Source organism: Myotis daubentonii, chromosome 11 (genome assembly GCF_963259705.1).
Source record: "Myotis daubentonii chromosome 11, mMyoDau2.1, whole genome shotgun sequence".
Classification (NCBI taxonomy): Eukaryota; Metazoa; Chordata; class Mammalia; order Chiroptera; family Vespertilionidae; genus Myotis; species Myotis daubentonii.
In genome coordinates, this window is record NC_081850.1 from 52328030 (window position 1) to 52349793 (window position 21764).

The following is a 21764-nucleotide window of genomic DNA, read 5'->3' on the forward strand; positions in this document are numbered from 1 at the left end:
AACCAACCAACTAACCAACCAATCATCTGTAGCCAGGAGCTTCCCTGAGGACCATCAGGATTCTGTGTTGAGGATAGACCGTTGGAGGTATTGTGTCAGGAAGAAGCTGGGAGATTAGTTATGATACTATTTGCAGTAATCGTAGCAGCAGAGGAGGTGAGAAGTGGTCCTGTTCTGCATTTGTTTTGAAGGTAGAGGCAAAAGGATTTACCGATGGATTGGAAGTAGACTGTTAGAAACAAAAGTCAATGATGACACCAATTTTTTTTGGCCTGAACAACTGGCAAGAGACAGGTGCCATTAACAGACGTGGGAATTACTGTGGTGAAAACAGATTTGGTATGTGTGATTGGGTGGTGGTGGTAGATATGTGGAATCAGGAGTTCACTTTTGAGATGAATATTGGACATGCAAGTGTATATTTTGGAAGGCAGCTATGCTCACCACTATACCACCAACGCAACCTACAAGGGTATATTTTGATTAGACAATTTGGGAATGTGAGACTGTCTACCCCATAAGATAATGACCTCCATGGAAGCAAGGCCTGTGTCTTGGTGAACATTGTGTCTGGCATACAATACGTATGGAACACAGTAAGTACTCAAATATGTTAATTGTTGAATGCAGTGTGCCTCTTTATAAAATATATTTATTTATTTATTTATATTTGAGAGGAAGGAAGAGAGAGAGAGAGAGAGAGAGAAACACCAATGATGAGAGAGGATCATCGATTGGCCGCCTTCCACATGCCCCACACTAGGGATTGAACCTGCAACCTGGGAATTGTGCCTCTTAAGGTGATTTTTATTGTGACCCCTTTATGTGACCCTAGGGTTCTTCTCAACAGCTGAGTACTTCCTCCTGTGGTAGGACCCCACACACCATAACACTCATCACATTGATGTAGTCATTGGTCTACTTCCCCAGCCCAGGCGCATGGTTCATGTTTTTAAATTCATCTATCTATGTATCTATCTGTTATCTATCTATCTATCTATCTATCTATCTATCATCATCATCTATGTATATCTATTTATCTAGCTGTCTTCTTGCTTGTCTAAAGACTGGGCCCTTCCCTGAACTCTAGATTCATATGTCCAAATCATCTACTCAACATATATACTTGAATGTCCAATATCCATCTCTAACTGTACAAAACTGAACTCCTAATTACCCAACCACACACACAACCAATCACACATATTGCCCTACTCCAGTGATTTTCAACCTTTTTCATCTCATAGCACACATAATCTAATTACTAAAATTCTGCAGCACACTAAAGATATATTTTTTGCTGATCTGATAAAAAAAATTGGTATAATTTTGATTCATTCAAATTGGACAGCTATCATTGTGTTAGTTGTCATTTTTTATTTGACCATCTAAAGGAAAAGAGGTCAGTGCCCCTGACTAAATAGTCAGGTATTGCATGTTTTAAAAATTATTTTGACATACCGGTTGAAAATCGCTGCCCTACTCCAATCCTGGTATTTCTCATATCAGTTAATGGCAACTCCATCTTGCCATTTATTTAGGCCAAAAACATTGGTACATCCTTGACTTTTTCTTCTCTAATTGCCCACATCCATTCTATCTATATGTCCTGTTGTCTTTACCTTCAAAAAGAATCCAGCATCTAAACACTTCCAATCTCCTCTGCTACTACCATTACTGGAGTAACCTCATAACTAACCTCCCTGCTTCTACCCAAGTCTATAGACCCAACCCTCTATTAGCACTGCAGCCTAAGTGATCCTTTTAAAATAGAAGTCAGACCCTAGCTCAGTGATGGCGAACCTTTTGAGCTCGGTGTGTCAGCATTTTGAAAAACCCTAACTTAACTCTGGTGCCGTGTCACACATAGAAATTTTTTTGATATTTGCAACCATAGTAAAACAAAGACTTATATTTTTGATATTTATTTTATATATTTAAATGCCATTTAACAACAACAACAAAAATCAACCAAAAAAATGAGTTCAGATGTCATAGGTTCGCCATCATTGCCCTAGCTGGTTTGGCCCAGTGGTTAAAGCGGCAGCCCTAGGACACCCAGGGTCTTGGGTTCGATTCCTGGTCAAGGAAACGTACCTCAGTTTCGGATTCCTCAATCCCAGTAGGGCCGTGTGTAAGAGGCAACCAATCAATGTTTCTCTCTCTCCAGAAATCAATAGAAAAAAATATCCTTAGGTGAGGATTTAAAAAATAAATAAAAATAAAGTATATGTCTGTATTATTTTAAAATTAAGAATAAAATAAAAGTCAGATCTAAGCAAATCCTCTGATAGCTCCCCCATTTACTCAGAGTTCATGTCTTTGCAATGATCTTCTAGGCCTTACCTCATCTGCACCCTTTACTGCTCTGACCTCATCCTCTAGTACTTTATCCCTTGACTAGAGGACCAGTGCACAAGATTCGTGCACTGGGGGTGGAGGGTCCCTCAGCCTGGCCTGGACCCCCCAGGGGATGTCCACCCACCTGCAGCAGAGGCGGGAGAGGCTTCTGGCTGAGTGGCACTCCCTGTGTTGAGCATCTGCCCCCTGGTGGTCAGTGCATGTCATAGTGACCAGTCGTTCCGCCGTTCGATTTGCATATTACTCTTTCATTATAAAGGCTTATTCTGCTTCAGGCTCACTGCCCTTGTTCCTTAGAATAGGTTAGGCATGCTCCGGCCTCCAGGCATGTGCATTAGCTATTTTTTCTGACTGGATTCCTCTTTCTCAGTTATCCATGTGGTTTACTTTCTCTTCTCCCTCTAGCCATGTTCACATGTTGATGTCTTAGTGACACCTGCCCTAAATCCCCCATTTAAACTGTATTCCACCTATGTCTTCCCCAAGACTCTTACACTGATTTTTTTTGCATATATCTGGTCATCTTCTACATACTCTTATTTTTTACTTATGCTTCTTTTTGTCTCCCTCTCTAGTGCACCATCAATGAAAGCTCACTGGGGACATAGTTTTCTCCCTCTTTTGTTCACTGCTGTATCCCCAGTGCCCACAAGTGCTTGGCATAGAATAGGCTCTCATATTAGTTAAGGAAATGAAAAAATAAATGATTGAATGTCATTCAATCTCTGCTGGGGTTCTTGTCCCAGCATCAAGAAGGGTTCAGGAATCTGGAGAAGGCTGTGCGTAGATGCCATAGGAATCCAGGGACTAATAAAGAGTCCAGAGACGAGATATAATTTTGAAAGGCATTGGGGGTCAGAGGGCCTTCAACTAAAGGAACTGAAGACTCCCTCCTTGTCTAGGACCCTTGCTTTTATTAACACAATTTGTCCTAAGGCAAGGTGGAGATAATACACTTCAAAGGGTAAGGTTTCAAAGGGTACAGAGTCCATTGTCAGAATGGGGGATTAGCCTACGGCTGTACAGATGTTTGGCCAGTAGGATGCAATAACATGTAGATTAAGATGCCCTTTAACTGTCTGGCAGACACAACCAGTTTCCTATTCAGATTTGGGGAAATGCCTTTAGCCATTCCCAACAGGTGACTACATGTGTGACTCAACCCTGTTGAGTCCCCAAGTCTCATCAACCTTTTGATGAAACTCTTGAAATTATGACATGCTGGAATTGGTCTACGGCAAATTTCCCGCTAGCCAACCTCATTCTGAACTTTCAACCATTTTAATATACTGTTTTGATTATTGCAGGTACTTCTGGAGCAAGTCACTGTTTTCTGACATGGCATGCCCATTAGTTTGACACCATGCCTTTGCTTATGTGGTACTCAGCCTGGGGAACCTCTCTACCCCCACCTCCTTGCTGGCTAACTTCTGCTCATCCTTGAGACTCAGTCTATGTGTCGTGTCTTCCAGGGAAATTTCCAAGCCTGGGATAAGTGTCCTCTGTGTCTGTCACATTTCTTTTTTAAAATATAATTTTAATTTTTCAATTACAGTTGACAGACAATATTACATTAATTTCAGGGGTATAACACAGTGATTGGACATTATATAACTTATGAAGTGGCCACTCTGATAAATCTAGTACCCATCTGACACTATACATATTACAATATTATTGACTATATTCCCTATACTGTACTTTATACCTCCCTGTCACTTACTTCTCTAACCAGCTTTTAGTGACTTTTTAAATATATATATATTTTTATTGATTACAGACAGGAAGGGAGAGGGAGACAGAGATAGAAGTATCAATGATGATGAGAGATAATCATTGATCGGCTGCCTCCTACAAGCCCCACACTGGGGACTGAGCCCGCAACCTGGGCATGTGCCCTGACCAGGAATTAAACTGTGACCTCCTGACTCAACCACTGAGCCATGCTGGCTGGGCTTTCTCTTCTGGGGACATAGTTTTTAGGACTTTTTACTTAACTGTCAACTCCGTGATTCCATGAGCTCCATTGGAGGAGGGCCTGTGGCTGTTCACTGTTATGTCCCTAGGGTCTGGCAGAGTACCTAGCATATAAAGTACTCAGATATTTGAATTGTCGAATGCAAAATTCAGCTAAAAGTCATTTTTATTGTGACCCTTTTGAGGAACTTCTCATCAACTGTTCTTCATTTTAGGAGGCATTCATTCATGCAGCTGAAAGGCAATGAGGGTCAAACAGGTAACAGGCTACTGCAGGTTCCCAGATGGCTTACCCTTAAAGAGTTAATCAATAACAACAGGGCACAGAGAGGGAAGATGCTATCATTTACTTTTGACATCTGTCATATTAGCTTTGTGCTTTTGATAAACACAAAGCACCTCCCCGAGGATGGTGCACACTCCTCTAAAAACCTTCCCTACAGGTTCTGGATATACAGAGTTTATCCATAAATTGTGTCTATGGGCCAAAATGCACTGGATTCCTGGCCACCACTTCTTGTGCTGTCTTCATGTTCACATTGCTGCTCTGGGGCCCAAAGACACTATCAGAAGAATTCAAGCCTGATCTTTGGCTTCAACGCACCTTAGAGAAGGGTCTTCCTTTTCTGCCCAAGTCCCTTTATCTGTAGTTCAGAGTGGAGCTGAAAGAGTTACGTGGAACGCTAATCCATCTGAAATATGAATTTACGCTCTTATACCATTGGGAAGTACTATCTACCTCCTCTACTCTCTTCATTACATATCACATTGAAAATGAGCAGGCAAAAACAGGTGGTTGTTTGCATAGAGTTATAGTGTATATTTGGAGAAGGTACTGCCTCACCTGCAAATTAATGGAAACGATGACAGCCTTTTTCAGAAATATGCAGAGGTTTTGGAAACCCTGAACTCTTCTTTTTCTGGAATGGGTTTTCTCCCTGTATAGACCAGTGCCTACTGCTGAGGTGAGAGTTGAGACCTGGCATGGATTTTTGGTTGAGTGGCACAAGTCAGCTGAGGACAGTGCTTAGATCTGTTGTGGGAAAGGCACTGGAACCAGGAGTGGCCAGGCTCAAAGGGGTGTTGCTGGAGTTCATTGTCCAGGCACTGGTGGGCATCAAAGAAGGTGATATTCTTGTCCTCTATTGCTTCACAGGGCGTCTGGTGGAGGGTGGACTCTTCAACCTTTTTGGTCGTGGTTTTGGCCACTGTCTCATCCTCAGAAAGGAGAATGGATTCTTTATGCCCTTGATCTTTCAACTTGTGTTTAATCCAGTGTGTAAAATGCTTCATCTTATTTCCGAAGCCAGCTTCTGCAGCTTCTGGAAGGGTAGGGCTCTTGTGAATGTGAGCTGCCTTTACCAAACCCTAAAGCTCATGATCCTAGAAAGTGTGACCCTACAAATTTGGTTCCTGAAAAGTTTGGATCTGAAAAATGTGGGCCCCTTCAAATGCTGGACTTGCAAAATTTGGCCTAGTGAATGGTGGCCCAGAAGGTGATCCTGTAAGGTCAGGCCATTTCAGCTCTGGACACTGCAGATTTGGCATTCTCAGGAATCCTTATTTGGATGAGGTCATTCAGCTTGCTCTACTGGCCCTGCAGACCATTCTTATCTGGACATTCTGCCCCAAGAAATCCTGGAGGATGCTCTAAGAACTCAAGGTGAGGGTGACTCTATAGATCCAGACTTGTCATTGCTAGTCTCTACTCACTCAAGGCAACCATCTTGGTCAAACTAAAATTCTATTTGAGAAAGATCCTGGAGATACAGTTGGGAAGTAAGGGGCTCTGGTGGTCCAACTTAGAAGTGTCCCTACATAACCTTGAATTTTGGCACAGTAGATGTTCTTTCTGGCTGGGGCGAGCCTCAGTGTTGCACTCCGTTCTCTGTCATTCTCTGCTGTTTTGAGTTTCCCTGGGTCCCCTATTTTCTCTGCTGGAGTAGGGAGTTGTCTCTATCTTGTAGAGACCTGGGGCTAAGAAGCCTAGGACTCCTTCTGGCTGTGGTTGTTCACACTGGCCTCCATCTGAACACAAAGCACCCGAATCTCTGTCATGTCCCCACTGGGTTGTGAGATCTTGAAGGCTCAGTGAGCAGAACCACAGGACTGCTCTGGAACTAGCTTGCTTTTGGTTCTGTGCACCACCTTAGTTTATTTGCAAGCTCTTCTTTAAAGTGGACCCTTCAGGGGCACATGGGATGCCTGGTGGGATGGGGAGTTCCTGGGGCAATGTTTCCCCTTGGTTGTTTAGACTCCTAAAGGACTCCTTGGCACAGCTATTCCTTGAGATAGCCACAGTTCCTTCCCTGGACTCCTTTGTCATTATGAGATGTCCCAAATGTATCTCCAGGAATTTCTTTTTCAGGTAAAAATTTAGTTTGGCCAAGACGGGTGTATTGAGTGAACAGGGTACTAGGATCTGTCTGGCTATCTAGAGGCACTGTATCCATTCACCTGTACTTCAATCTGGAATGCTTGAGCACTGTCTGCACAAGTTTCATCGGCATCCTGAAAGCATGGCGAGGACTTGCACGTTGCTGTTTACATGAGATTGAGTCAGAGGCTCTATTGGACCCCCAACAAACCCTGGCTCCATCTCTGTACTTGCTGATTGGCTACTGATTGCTGGGGCCATGACCTTGGAGAAAGCCATGTAGTAAAGAGACAGCACCCCTGACAGAAAGGCCAAAACCTGTCTCACTGACTCAGTTTCTCAGTGACTCCCTGCAAGGGTACCCACGCAGGTGCTGATCAGGGTGATCAGCGACAGCATGGTGAGGTTTGTTGCTGCTGGTCCAGACCTGTCAGTATTCAGGGTGTTACTTCCTGATCCATCTAAGGGTCGATTGCTGCCTCCACACAGAAGTTTACTTTCTGGGCTGTAAGGGAACAAAGTTGCTTCCAGGGCCCCTGAAATGCTGCAGATCCAGTGATTTACAGTCCCCCCATGCAGACATGGGCAGGGACAGTACCTAGTAGATCTCCCCCATTTGTAGTCTGGCTCTGCAACATTGCCTTGGCCAGGGCAAGCAACTGTGAACTGGTCCTGTTGCACAAAGTATCAGAACAGGTCCCTATCCCCACGGGCCTCTAGGTCTGCAGACTAGGGGACACTCACACTGGTTAGGGTGCTGCTCCAGGGCAAGGGCTGCTGGTCATCAGGGGACAGAAGAAACTGGATGGACTGCTGGATCTTCTGGAGCAGGCCCTAGCAATGGTGAATTGACCTGCTAAACTGACCCCTTCTGAAGGTGGAACTCCAGCAGCTCTGGGCCTGCTCCAGGAAAACACTACCTGCCTCTTCCTGAATGAAATAGGCTTCCCCAACAGGCAGGCCCCTGAGTCTCAGGAGACAGGTTGCTTAACATGTCTCAGGGCTTATGTTGCATGGTTCTCTGCATCTACAGAGATCTCTGGGCAACAGATGGCAAGTCCCACTGAGGCTGGAACTTCCTTTGCAGCAGTGCCACCCCAAGGCTTCACAATTGGTCAGAGTTGGAAATGGGACGCTGATATGGGCCTGTTGATAGTCAGATGGAGAAACCCAAATTCAGAAATGTGGGAAGAAGGTAGAGCTACCCGACAGTAGAGACTAAGGAGAAATCACTGAAGGGAAAGGGACTGGGGACTCCCCTTTTGTGGAGAGATCTCCAGGGGTAGACCAGGGACTGTGCAGAAAAGAGGAACCATGAAAAAATAGCTGTGTTTACGCTGCAGATAACACACTGAATTCTCAGTGTGTTGCCAAGGTAATGGACAGAGACCACTTAGTAACCAAAGGGTGAGTCATGGAGTTTGGGATTTGCTTGCAGTGATATTTGCTCTGGATCCATAGTGGATCCTCCAAAAACCCAGAAAGTCTGGGTGGACTGGCTGACCTCCCATGACCCCAGGGGCCCCAAAAAGTAAGCCCCTGTGTGGAGGCAGCAATAAGCCCTTACGTGGATCAGGAACTGACACCCTGAATACTGACAGGTCTGGACCAGCAGCAACAAACCTCACCAGATGCTGTCACTGATCACCTTAAGCAGCACCTGCATGGGTACCCTTGCAGGGAGTCACTGAGAAACTGAGCCAGTGAGACAACGAAGGCCTTAGAGGCAGCAATATGATAAAAGAAAAAGTTGTTTTTCCCCTCCAGGCTTGGAAACTATTCACGGTAGTGTGACATAAGCTGCCATAGGGCCTCTTCCACACATCTTGGAAGCCCTCAGCTACAGAAATGCATGAATTTATCTATCTGTATTTAAAGATACCTCACACCTTTTGTGACACAGGAACAACAGGTGAAGGGAATGCAAGGCCATGGGGGTATTTTAGGTTTGTGAACTTTGGGTTCAGGGAAGGAAAAGGTATTCAAGGGCTGCTGACCTTGTTTCTCTGAGACATATTCGGTGTTGCTCTTCTTGTTCTGTTGGTTCACAGGACTCCTGCACTCCTCAAGGCTCCAAGAAGACGGATCTCTTGCATCCCAGAACACATCCGGTGCTTGAAATTCCTGCCTTAGTTGGTGGTCAGCCCAGTAATCTTGGATGCTGATTGCACCAGTTGACTGGGAAGCTGACTGGGTTAAGGATTTGTGATCCTTTAGTTGTGTCATTGAGGGGGTTACAGGTGCAACTGAAAGCTCTCTGGAGTGCTGGGAACTCTGACTTGGATCAAAAGACAAATTAGACATGGACAAAATATCTAGGCAAGAGGAGCCCTGCGATCGCCTTGACGGAGTGGGAGAGATGGGGGTACTCTCACTCTCCAGCAACTGCTTAATCTCCAGAGCCATAGCATTGCAGACAGGGCAGGAGGGGTCTGCACACAGGAGCCTCCGCACACTTCCCTCCTGAGGAAACCAGCGCTGGCTGGAAGAGGAAACATGGCAACTGTTATTGATGGGGTGACAGCCGCCTCTTTGGAAGCTGTGGCCTGAAGATTGGCCCTGCCCCCCCCCCCAGTCCTTCACACCCTGGGGCACGCCCCCCACCCAGTGTTTACTCCCCTACTTTTCTTCCTAAGAAATTGCCACTTGGCAAGTTATTGTGTGCTGGGCTGAGGGTCTGGGGCTTGTTGGGCAAGGTCTCAGACAACCCGTGAGAACAGAGCCATGAATGAGAGGTGGGTGAGTTCTTTGTTGACCTGCGCTAAGTAGCTCAACCGGAGATGGGAACAAAGGATGGGGGGCTGATGGTTAGCTAATGGGGTATCACCAGGGCCATCACCAGGTAGAACTTGGACTCAGTCTCATTTTAGGCTAAGAAGGCCACAGCCTGGTATTTAGTATTTCCAAGCTGTGGAAAATGAGGTGCTTGTGAGAACTCTGCATTCTAGGGACACTGATGAGTTGCTGTTATCTATAAATAACATCTCTTGGGAGCCAATCCCATTCTCTAGGGATTTTAAGAAGAGGATGAGATGACAAGCTCCTAGCTGGGGGCCGTCTCAGGAACTGAGCTCCCGGAAGACAGAGCCAGAGGAAGTAATATCAGCAAGGTCTAGGGGTCTGCCCTGGAAAGGGTGTAGCTGTAAGAAGAGTAGGAGAGTGATTGCTTAGGTATGCACTTATTTATCCATTCTCTTGGCTGAATAACTTGTCTCGTGGCTGAGTGCAGATCCATGTAGAGCCTTTTATGAATTAAGTACAAGTCAAATTCTGAATTCCAGGAGCACTGTGAGCTTAGCCCAGAGCAGAACTAGGACTCCTCCTCCTGAGATATGTGAGGCCTCCCTGGCCCTGGCAACCCCCTCAACCAATGCTCCAGCCTCCACTGTGTCTGACTTCCTCCTAGTCATCATCCCTCTTTTCATCCCTCTTCCAGGCCAAGTAGAGAAATCATCACAGTTCAGACTGGAGTTGGAAGACTACAAAGAGCAAGTGATCACCTTTTCATGATAGCGATCAGCTCCCATGGCTTCTCATCTTCTTTGGAGGAATGTTTTCTAGCTGAGAAACCAGGAGACAGTGTTACATGGAATAGGAGAGGAGTCAGGGACATACTATAGGAAGCTGAAGGTCAGAGAAACGTTCCATGGGAACCTTGCCCGCAGTGGAGGGGAGTCAGAGAAGAGACTGGGACTTTACCTCTTGATGTTCTATCTTTAGTCCTTTGTTTGATTCTCCGTTGATGCTAAAAAAAAAAAAAAAGAAAAAAGAAAAAAGAAAAGTTAGAATATGAAGCTGGAGCATACTTTTTTTTTCATGTCAAAATGAGACAAAACCTGCAAACTTTTTTCTGTATACCAATTTTATACATTCTTTTTTCTTTTCCCTACTCTACCTTTTTCACTCCATCATTTCCTTTCTCCTATTTCTGATTCATTTTTAGGCACTTTCATATGCCATACTTCCACCCCCATTCCCTGAACAAGTTCTGTGGAGAAATCAGAATGAGCCCTAACCGGTTAGGCTCAGTGGATAGAGTGTCAGCCTGCAGACTCAAGGGTCCCAGGTTCGATTCCATGGTCAAGGGCATGTACCTTGGTTGTGGGCACATCCCCCACACTCCAGTATGGAGTGTACAGGAGGCAGCTGATTGATGTTTCTAACTATCCCTCTCCCTTCCTCTCTGTAAAAAAAATCAATAAAAATATTTTTTTTAAAAAAAGAATGAGACAGGAGAAAAAAAGTAGAATAGATTCAAGGATGGATGGTCTAGTAGCCAAGGGACTTTAGCCATCCAAGGCTCTAAATGCTTACCAACCAGCCTGGCTGGCAGGGCTCAGTGGTTGAGCACTGACCTATGAGTCAGGAGGTCTAAGTTCAATTCCCGGTCAGGGCACATGCCTGGATTGCGGGCTCAATACCCAATGTGGGGCATGCAGGAGGCAGCCAATCAATGATTCTCTCTCATCATTGATGTTTTTATATCTCTCTCCCCCTCTCCCTTCCTCTCTGAAATCAATAAAAATATATATTTTTAAAATGCCTACCAACCGGAAGAATCACCCACATTTAGAGCCAATAAGGATACCCCCGTTAAAAAAGCAGGGAGTAAGGTAACAAGAGAAATTAAGGAAATAAAATCTCATTTGAGGCTTAATCGCTTCAGTCATGGATATAGCTTTTCCCTACCCGGCAACCGCTCTTGTAAGGTCCAAATTTCAATCTTTGATGGTTCTTTTTCGCTTGCCAAATAATTAATGCAATAATGATGATGGAGCCATAAGTGTATAAGGGATATCCTATTTCCCACAGAACAAATGTAGGGTTCAACATGATCTAAACCTAGCCATCCTCCTCCCTGGCTTCCAAGATCTTGAAACATAATGAGTCCATATTCTAGACCTTGTCATCTCCGCCTCACAGAGGATGCAACCAGACCAACAGACTACATCACAAAGCCCTCCTGTTTCACAAGGAATGTGGATCATTACAGACCTTTATCTGTCTAGAGACAGTGATTTTCAACCTTTTTCATCTCATGGTACATATAAGCAAGTTGCTAAAATTCTGCAGCACACCAAAAAGTATATATTTTTGCTGATCTGACAAAAAAAAAAAAAAAAAGCTATAATCTTGATTCATTCACACCGGATGGCTATTGTTGTGTTGGCTGTTGTCATTTTTTTAATATAAAGTATTTCTGCAAGGACATCTGGTGTCTTTTAATAAGAAATGGTATTTAAGCTCCTTCTCATCACTTTTTAAAAAATATATTTTATTGATTTTTTTACAGAGAGGAAGGGAGAGGGATAGAGTGTTAGAAACATCAATGAGAGAGAAACATCGATCAGCTGCCTCTTGCACACCCCCTACTGGGGATGTGCCCGCAACCAAGGTACATGCCTTTGACTGGAATCAAACTTGGGACCCTTGAATCCGCAGGCTGACGCTCTATCCACTGAGCAAAACCGGCCAGGGCGGCTGTTGTCATTTTTAAAAATTTGACAATTTAAGGGAAAAGAGGTCAGTGTCCCTGACTAAAAAGTCAGGTATTGCATGCTTTAAGACTCTTGTGGCACACGAGTTGAAAATCGCTGGTCTAGGAGACACTCATGTGATTCAGTATTCAGATGAGAGTATCTGGTTGTCTGTGTGGAGTGCAGGGTGTAGGCCTAATGATGCTAGGTCACGGGCAGCATATATTCTTTCATGCTCTTTCTATTTCCTATATCCTGATGGCTCACCTCTCTCCTTTAAGACAGTAGTTGGACATCGATCCCCAGGTAACTGAGCCTTTATGTATGCTGCATTGCCCTGTAAGAGTGAGAGAGAGGCTAGGTCAGAGGAACTCCATAAACAACATCACCTGTAGTGAGAAGATAACTAAAAAAGCACACAAGAGGATAGGGCACCCGATGTCTTGTTAAGTCTTGGAAAGTGAGGGTTTTGATGTCACAGGCAATAAATAGATGGTCATGTGGAAAAGTTCAGGAAGAACGCCGTGTCTGATGTGGCCAGGAAAGGAAATAACTGCTGTCCTTTTAAATAACTTTCTAAGTTACTAAAAAAGGCACTTTCCACTCTGGCCAAGCTTGACATGGACAAGGGAGACTGTAAAATGCCTTGGGGGGAGGCACATGAATGAGGCTTACCTCTGGAGCTTGATTTTCCAGAATGGCCTAAACAGACCTTATAGCATCCTGTCTATTCATGGAGATGGATTTATTGGCAAGATTTTTTATTAAGGACCATAAACTTGTGGCTCTTTGTTTGATTCCATCATGGTTGGAATGTTTGGCTGAATGTGCTATGAACATCTGAATTTGAACACATTTAGGCAGAGCAAGTTTCTTCCTGTTCAACTTCAATACCCACCATCCTTATATCCACTGATTCACATATTGACGTTAACCTTCCTGGCCCTTGTTGACATTGTGATATGTCTCCAACACTCCCGGATTTCTGAATTTCCTTAAGAAGTTCTTGCCCTGCCCTAGCTGGTTCGGCTCAGTGGATAGAACGTCTGTCTGAGTACTGAAGGGTCCCTGGTTTGATTCCAGTCAAGAGCACATGCCTGGGCTGCAGGATTGACTCCCAGTAGGGGGCATGCAGGGGGCAGCCGATCAATGGTTCTCTCTCATCATTGATATTTCTATCTCTCCCTCTCCCTTCCTCTCTGAAATCAATAAAAATATTTTTTTAAAAAAAGAAGTTCTTGCCCTGATGAGAGTGGTCCTACAGCTCAAACATTCTTAAGCCCCAGATTTCTGAAGAGGCTTTTGGTCCTGCCTCCAGCATCCAGTCTCCCGCCTAACAAGTGTGGTGAGTATGTCAAAGCACAAAGACATTGAGTTGTGTTACCTGCCTGCTCGAAAGACACTTCAAAAATCTAGTTTTAATGACAAGACTAATTCACATGAATCAAGAACTAACCTTACCAGGGGTTTGGAAAGAGGGGAGCAGGGAGTTATTTAACCAGAAGCCCAGTGCATGAAAATTCGTGCACTGCGGGGGAGGGATCCCTCAGCCTGGCCTGCCCCCTCTCAGAGTCTGGGAGCCTTCAGGGGATGTCCTAAGCCGCAGTCTGGCCTCCCTCTGAAGGAAGCGACCAGGCTGATCAGGGGAAGGTGATGCCCCCATCACATTGCTGCTGCTGCTGCCACTGCCGGTCGGTCGCAGCAGCAGCAGCAGCCACCATCCGCGGCTTGCCTGAGTCTTGGCCCGGCCCTTGCAGCAGCAGCCGCTGTGGCTTTGTCCAGAAGGACGTCCGGAAGATGTCTGGTCTAATTAGCATATTATCCTTTTATTAGTATAGATTATTAGTATAGATGGGCACAGAGTTTCTGTTTGAAATTATGAAAAAGTTCTGAAAAGGGTAGTAGTGATGGTTGCACAACATGTAAATGTACTTAATGACATTGAACTATACACTTAAAATGATTAAAATAGTCGATTTTATGTTAAGTATATTTAACCACAGTTTTAAAAACAAATGCAAAAAAACAATCCTTAGCATGAGGGACTTTTGCTAGCTATAAGGAAGAATATTCTGAAAATGATTTGATAAAATATTGGATAAGAGAGTATTTTTCTTGAATATTATTTTTATGTAGAACAAAATTTTAAAAATAGATCCTTACATTTCATCCTTGAAGATAGGATGAATTTGAGCCATTTTGACATCTTTTCTGAACTTGCTAATTCCATAGTACAGGAAAGAGAAGACTTTTTTTTAACCCAAGAGCACTAAATGACAGGTTAACAAAAATCAATTTAAACGCAGCTTGCATCAGTTTTTCAGTAGCAGGTCAACATACCTACAAAGTAGCTTGACTCCTTTTAAAAAATATATTTTTATTGATTTCAGAGAGGAAGGAAGTGGAAGAGACAGATGGAAACATCAATGATAAGAGAGAATCATTGATCAATTGCGTCCTGCATGCCCTGCACTGGGGATCGAGCCTGCAACCAGGCATGGGCGCTAACTGGGAATGGAACCGTGGCCTCCTGGTTCATAGGTCAATGCTCAACCACATCAAAGCCATGCTGGCTGGGCTAGTTTGGCCCTTATGTTACTTTTATTATTACTACCCAATCTGGCCCTGCTTCCTGCAGCTACTACTTCTCTCTACAGTGTTGCAACAGTTCTATCTCCCGTTAACCTGATGCAGTGTGGTGCTGTGTGGTATTTGGTGTCCTCTTCCTCTGGACTCTGAATATACGTGCTTAATAAGCTACTATCAATCCCATAGGTCCAGTGTCAGTGTCATGCATTCAGCCATCCCCAGAACTCTAGAGTGGGACGCTCTCCCTCGCCAAGGGGCTGTAGATGAGGTAAACAGAATACCATGTATCCTACCATTCAGCTCTTGCTTCCTGCAACTGCTGCCACCTTTTAATTGTAATTGCAATTGCTGCAATAGTTCTCTAAGTCTCCATTAGCCTGACCCCTTGCTCCAGGCAAAACCATCAAATTCTGCAAACTTCACACCTGCTACAACCAGTGCATTTACCCACATTTCATCCCATGAAGCCATTAAAACCATCCGCTGAAATCTCTCCAGCAACTCACCCAGCCCTTGCTCCTCTGTCTCAGAACTGTGGAGTTAGAATCAAAGATAATCTTATGCCTTTTGCAGAATTGGCCTTTAGTGCAAGTTTACTTATTGATTTGGTACTTGTTGACGAAGGGTGCTTGCGTGCATAGGACAGTGGAATCAGTGCCTTCCTAAACAAGGCACAGTCATGTAATGAGAACAGTGTCTGTCATTTTTAATGATGTGGGTATGGATCTTCACTTTTGCTCTTCCCGACTCATAGTTTACAGTGAACAGCAAATAAAGGAGATGAAGTACAGGAAAAGTCTCCGAACTCTTGAGGACGACACAACTTTAAAGGATTCATATTCATTTATTTCTAGAAAACCTATAAAGCCAGACCCTGCGTCCATTATAATGTTACAGCACCGCAATTATTGTAATAGAATTTCCTCAGGAAACTGTTTACAATTTCTGGTTCATAGGAACCATGGGTCATACAGACATGCCACTGGTGTTAGTTTGTTCCTCCAAGACAAGCCTTATGAAGTTTTGCTGCGTCTCATTCTCAGAATATATTTTGGAACACCTTTGATATGCCAAGGTGCTCGGTTAGAGAAGCATAGTTGCTATGATTCAACAGCAACAATTTTTACATTTTTACAACAATTTATTAACACCCAGGATCTAAGATTTACCGAGTGTTGGACTGGAAGCCCCAGAGTGTCAGGCAGCAAGCCCACCAGCGCTCAGGCAGCAGGTTCCCTGCCAAGCAGAAGTGTAGCAAGCAGCCAGGGACACTAGAGGGCAGCACATGCCCACTCAATGCTCCTCGTCTGGCGGACTAAGTGACGGGAACAGGTTGTCTGCTCCAGTGTCTTTCAAACTGGCCTGGCATCAGAATCCCTGGGAGGCTTGTGAAAGTGCAGATTTCCTGGCCTCAACCCAGACTTAATGAATCATAATCTCTAGGGGCAGGATCCAGCAATCTATATATTAAGAATTAAAAATAATCCACATACAAGAAAGCACTGGGCTCTGGATGTGTATTTGGAAGTAATTTGCCTCCAAAAAGCAACAGGCTCCCCCACCCCACCCAGTTTTATTGAGATATAATTGACATAAAACATTGTGTTAGTTTAAGGTGTACAACAGAATTATTTGATATATGTACATATTGGGAAATTACTGTCACAATAAGTTTAATTAATATCCATCACCTCACATGTTACATTTTTTTTTGTTGTTGTGATGAGAACTACTTTCTTAGCAACTTTCAAATACACAATTTAGTATGTATTCTTTTTAAGTGCATATGGAATATTTTCTAGGAGAGACCACATATTCGGCCACAAAACAAATCTCAGTAAATTTAAGAAGATTGAAATCATATCAAGTTATTGTTTCTGATAACAATGGTAGAAAACTAGAAATCAATTACAAGAAAAATATACAAACACATGGAGGATAAATAACATGTTACTAAACAATAAATGCGTTAACAATAAGATCAAGTAAGAAATCTTGAGACAAGTGAAAATGAAAAACACAACCCCAAATCTATGGGACACAGTGAAAACAGTCCTAAAGGGAAATTCATAGCAATACAGGCTTACCCCCAAAAATAAGATAAATCTAAAAAAAAATCTTGCCTAACATCTAAAGGAACTAGAAAAAGAATAACAAACAAATCCCAAAGTGAATAGAAGGAAGGAAATAAAAAAGATCAGAGAAGAAATAAAATAGAATCTAAAAAAAAAAAAATACAAAAGATCAATAAAACCAAGAGTTGGTTCTTTGAAAAAGATAAACAAGATTGATAAACATTTAACCAGACTCCTCAAGAAAAAAAGAAAGAGGACCAAAAATAAATAAAATCCAAAATTAAAGAAGTAACAACTGACACCACAGAAATACAGAGTATTATAAGGAAATATTATGAACAACTATTACATATGCCAACAAATTGGACAATGTGGAAGAAATAGACAAATTTCTAGAAGCATACAATCTTCCAAGACGAAATCAAGAAGAAACAGAAAATCTGAGCAGACCAATTACAACCAACAAAATCAAAGTAGTAATAAAAAAATTCCCAACAAAAGTCCAGACCAGATAACTTCACAGTGAATTTTACCAAACATTCAAAGAAGAACTAACACCTATCATTTTCAAACTATTCCCAAAAAATTCAAGAGGGAAGACTCCCAAGCTCATTTTATCTGGCCAACATTACCCTAATTCTGAAACTAGATAAAGATACTACAAAGAAAATGATAAGAACTAGAAAAAGAACAACAAACAAATCCCAAAGTGAGTAGAAGGAAGGAAATAGTAAAGATCAGAGCAGAAATAGAATCTAAAAAAACAATACAAAAGATTAATGAAACCAAGAGAGAAACACATCATTTGGTTGCCTCTTGCATGCGCCCTGACCAGGGCCCAGGTCAGGGAAGAGCCTGCAACCAAGTACGTGCCTTTGATCAGAATTGAACCCAGGACCCTTAGGTCCACAAGCCAATGCTCTATCCACTGAGCCAAACTGGCTAGGGCTATATTCCCCTATTTCTACTGTTATAATAACAATACTATTTTGGTACTTCTCTTTTGCAAGTGAAATTAGCATTTTCAAGAAAAATAGAAAAATTGTAGGTAGTCTCCTAAATGTGTTTAGAGCAGCAATTTTCAATGGGTGTGCTGCAAAAAACTTTAAAACATGCAATAAATATCTGACTATTTAGCCAAGGGCACTGATCTCTTTTCCCTTTGATTGTCATATTTAAAAAATGACAACTGCCAACACAACAATAGATGTCCAGTGTGAATGAATCAAAATTATACCTATTTTTTGTCAGACTGGCAAAAAGTGGATTTTTGGTGTGCTGCAGAATTTTAGTAATAGTTTATGTGTGCTGTGAAATGAAAACAGTTAAAAATTGCTGGTCTAGAGACTTCATCCAAACCCTAAGTCTAAGTTCTCCATACCTGAGATGAGTGGTTTGTTTGTTCAGGTTTCTCGGTGTACTTAACCCTGCTGTTGACTTAGGTCTGGGTCTCTTCACGTTAGAGGATGACCTAGTTGACTTTTTCTTTGATAAAACAGAAGGAATCTGAGAGTTTTCTCCTGTAATGATTTAGCATCTCTTGTTCCTTACTCTCCTAGGATTTTCCAACAGAAAGGCAGAGTGTGGAGGCCGTCCTATGAAAGATGCCAGAAGCCTGTGGACCTAATGTCCAGAATAAAGAATGCTTGAGGGTTTTGTGACTGGTGCTCACCTTTAGAGCAGAATCAGGGGAATATCTCAGGAAAGGGGCTAGAACGAAGCAGGAGAGACCCAAACACATTTCCATAAAGATCAAGTACGTTTACTCCTGGTGTCTATAAAGATTTCTAGTGATTGAGTACTGTTATTATTTTATGAAATCTAGCCATCCGGGCACTGACACTGTAAGCAGGACAAACTCTTCAGACAGATTCAGGACATGGAAAGGAACTTCTCCGATGATGTTTTTGACATCTTTTGCAATTGTATAATTCCAATCTTAAAAATCTAAAAATTTCCCTGGCTGGTGTGCTCAGTGGTTAGAGCATCAGCCTGTGCACCAAAGGGTCGTGGGTTTGATTCTTGGTCAAAGGCATATACCTGGGTTGCGGGTTCACTCCCCACCCACAGGGCGCGGGGGTGAGTGCGGGAGGCAACCAATCGATGTGTCTCTCTCACATCAATGTTTCTCTCTCTCTCTCTCTCTCTCTCTCTCTCTCTCTCTCTCTCTCCCCCTCTCTCTCCCTCTAGCTCTATCTCTCTCTCTCTCTCTCTCTCTCTCTCTCCCCCTCCCTCCTTCTGTCCCTTCCTTCCCCTCTTTCTGAAAAAGCAATGGAAAATATCCTCAGGTGAGGATTAACAAAAAATATATATATTAAAAGTGTTTGTAAAGTCATTTCAGTGTCTGAAGAGTGAGGAATAAATTAGGAAACTGCATCCCAACTTAGATGCATCTAGGTAAGAACCCAGCCTGAGAAGACACTGGTAGTAGCTGGAAAAGGCAGCAAAAGGCCAGACCCACTGACTGTAGAACTCAAAATTAACTTGTATCAGGGTTATCTTGGAAGGGACTCTTGGTTGTATCTCGATCCATAGCCCCAATAATATCCTACACAGAAAGAAAAGTGTGGGTCTTTATGTTGGGATGGTAGGGGCAGCTATTTCCCCAGAAGTCACCTGAGGTTAAAAAGGCAATGGTGAGGACCTGGGCTCCTCTCTGCCTCTGGAACCTTCTCTTCAGGCTCCCGACATGTCCCAGGGATTTCATCCTGCTTCAGTCTACTATTCTTTACCTGCTCTTTTCAGCAGGGCTAACGGTCCGTTCCCTTTATCTCATCCCTTCCAAGCAGGCCCTGGGCTAAGGGAGTTCAGGGTGTTGTTATGTGATATTGTCTCCCTCTACTGCCATCCCACTGAACTGTCTGCAACTCCAAGCCATGCCCAAATATCAGGAACTGAGCCTGTGCACCAAAGGGTTGTGAGTTCAGCTCCTGAAGCAGCATGGGAAAATGCTTGGTAAATGGATGCTGAACAAACTATGTGCAAATATATGCTAAGGCAATTTAAAAGAAATGATATTGTAATAAAATTGAGTAATTTTTCTATTTTTAAAATTTTCAGTGTAGTGGTATTCTAACTTTTTATAATAATAATCTTTTCTTTTAAATATTTTATAAATTCATAAGTATATTTTAAATAAAATATCTATGTATTTAAATACTTTTATAAAAAGTGAATAGCTTATAAATTTATACTTAACTTATTTCTACAGAAAAATGCTGTTTTATATGAAAGTTCAGAAAAAAAAGTCCCCACAATTTTCTAAATAGACCCTAATCATGCTTCTGCCCTCTCTATCTCAGCCTAACTCCCACTTAAGTGTAAGGGCCTCCACCATGATTACTGTGAGTCCTCCCCCTGCTGCCAGAATATAAGATTCATGAGAGCAGGACCTCCCTTATTGTTCACCAGTGTATCCCTAGCTCCAGGAACAATGCCTGATAAATGGTAGTCACTCAGTAAATACTGCTGAATACGTGGATGTACACCTGCCTCCTTATCCAAAGACAGGAAGACTTAGAGCAGTGAAGTGGGTGCATATGTCACATGGGTCGTATTACAGTATAAATAATGGATAACACTTATAAAGCATTTATTAAGTAAATATGCTAGGCACTATGCTACGCATTTGATATATAAAAATATGATATGTTTTTATTTTTTAAAAACCTGTAGGAAACTGAATTGGAGAGGGGTTAGTTGTTGCATACCCACATATGAAATCTTTTCTTATTTAGCAGAGCACTGAACCATCTTCATGAGTTATTCATCATAATAAAATTATAGAGTAACTCAATGTTCGAGTTCTCATTATTTGGCTCCTTGAAGCCACACAGTGAGTAAAAAGAACTGCAATAAAGATTTTGATTCCTTAATTCTAGTACGCATCCAAAGCAGCTCAGATTTCTTCCCAGAAGACAAATACAAAATTCTGTAATAATGCTGCCCATGTCAGAAGGTTCTGGTGGGAGGGAGTTAATAAGTGATTACAGAATTCTTTGTAAATACAAAGCGCTGTAGAAATGCAAAACATCTACAACAGTAATTAATTCTAATCACCATCTCTTTTTCTGTGTGCAGCTGTCTCTCAAAATTCACTTTGGGAGTGTAATCACCCCATCTCAACAAATAAAATAACCTCCCTCTATCTCAGACCCTACTGAGAAGCTGTCCCTCATTCCCCACCAGCTGTTGAAGCTCTTCCTTTCCTCCGCCTACCCCCGCTCCCAGTTGATGAACAAAGGCTGAATGCTAACATTAATAAGGAAAAAGTTCAGACTGAGCCTTTCGCCTTTCAAAATTCCCGAATTTCAAATAAAATGGGACAAAAGGGAGACATGTACAGACATTTCAAAATAGAATTCCCTTCCTTCCACGACACAGAAGGAAACCTTTCCTCCTCCAGTTGTGCTCATGTAATTATGCAGAAATACCAGGATGACAAATTATTGTTTATTTAGCAATATGAGGCACATAATAAGCACTGATGGCAATGATCAAGTCAACATTCATTTATGTCTATGACTTCTTGAGTAATTGCAACAGAAACCATATGGCCCCCAAACTGGAAATATTTACTATCCGGCCCTTTATAGAAGTAGTTTGCCAACCCCTGGTAGGCTGAGTCCTGAGTCCTGGGGCACTCCAATATAATATGAAATATGAGATAATAAGAACTTTGAAACGGAGCCATTCATGACATGGGCAGAAAACCAAGGGAACGTGGTGTCTCCAGAGTCAAGTGAAAATTGTTCTGAAGGTAGGAGGGAGTGGCCAACAAGCAAGGTGGGAATGAGAATCCAATGTGAGATTTCATTACCTGTGGGTCACTGGGGCCCTTAACAAGTGCATTCTTAGTGGGATGGTAGGAATGAAAGTCTAACTGATGTGGTGGGTTCAAGAAAGAAT

At 42.7% G+C, this 21764-nt stretch overlaps 1 protein-coding gene across 2 annotated transcripts; it reads right to left on the bottom strand.

Annotated features, from left to right (window-relative positions):
• Positions 1–4228: 4228 nt before the first annotated feature.
• Positions 4229–12530, bottom strand: SPATA31F3 (SPATA31 subfamily F member 3). Of its 2 annotated transcripts, none has more exons than XM_059657221.1 (5): positions 12460–12530; positions 10415–10460; positions 10216–10276; positions 8713–9197; positions 4229–5660 (listed from the first exon to the last, which is right to left on the bottom strand). In XM_059657221.1, the coding sequence occupies exons 3-5, from the start codon at positions 10221–10223 to the stop codon at positions 5293–5295; spliced, it is 861 nt and encodes a 286-aa protein (XP_059513204.1). In that variant the 5' UTR covers positions 10224–10276; positions 10415–10460; positions 12460–12530; the 3' UTR covers positions 4229–5292. The 2 variants fall into 2 exon arrangements, with proteins under 2 accessions (XP_059513204.1, XP_059513205.1); XM_059657222.1 differs by lacking the exon at positions 12460–12530 and adding an exon at positions 11405–11548 and having other exon boundaries at positions 9091–9197.
• Between the last annotated feature and the right edge of the window lie 9234 nt (positions 12531–21764).

Excerpts from the sequence above, each read along its gene's own strand:
- SPATA31F3 (XM_059657221.1), bottom strand. Across the intron at positions 5,661-8,712 it reads ATATGTCTCAGAGAAACAAG|AAGCTGCAGAAGCTGGCTTC; the intron begins GTCAGCAGCCCT and ends CTACCCTTCCAG.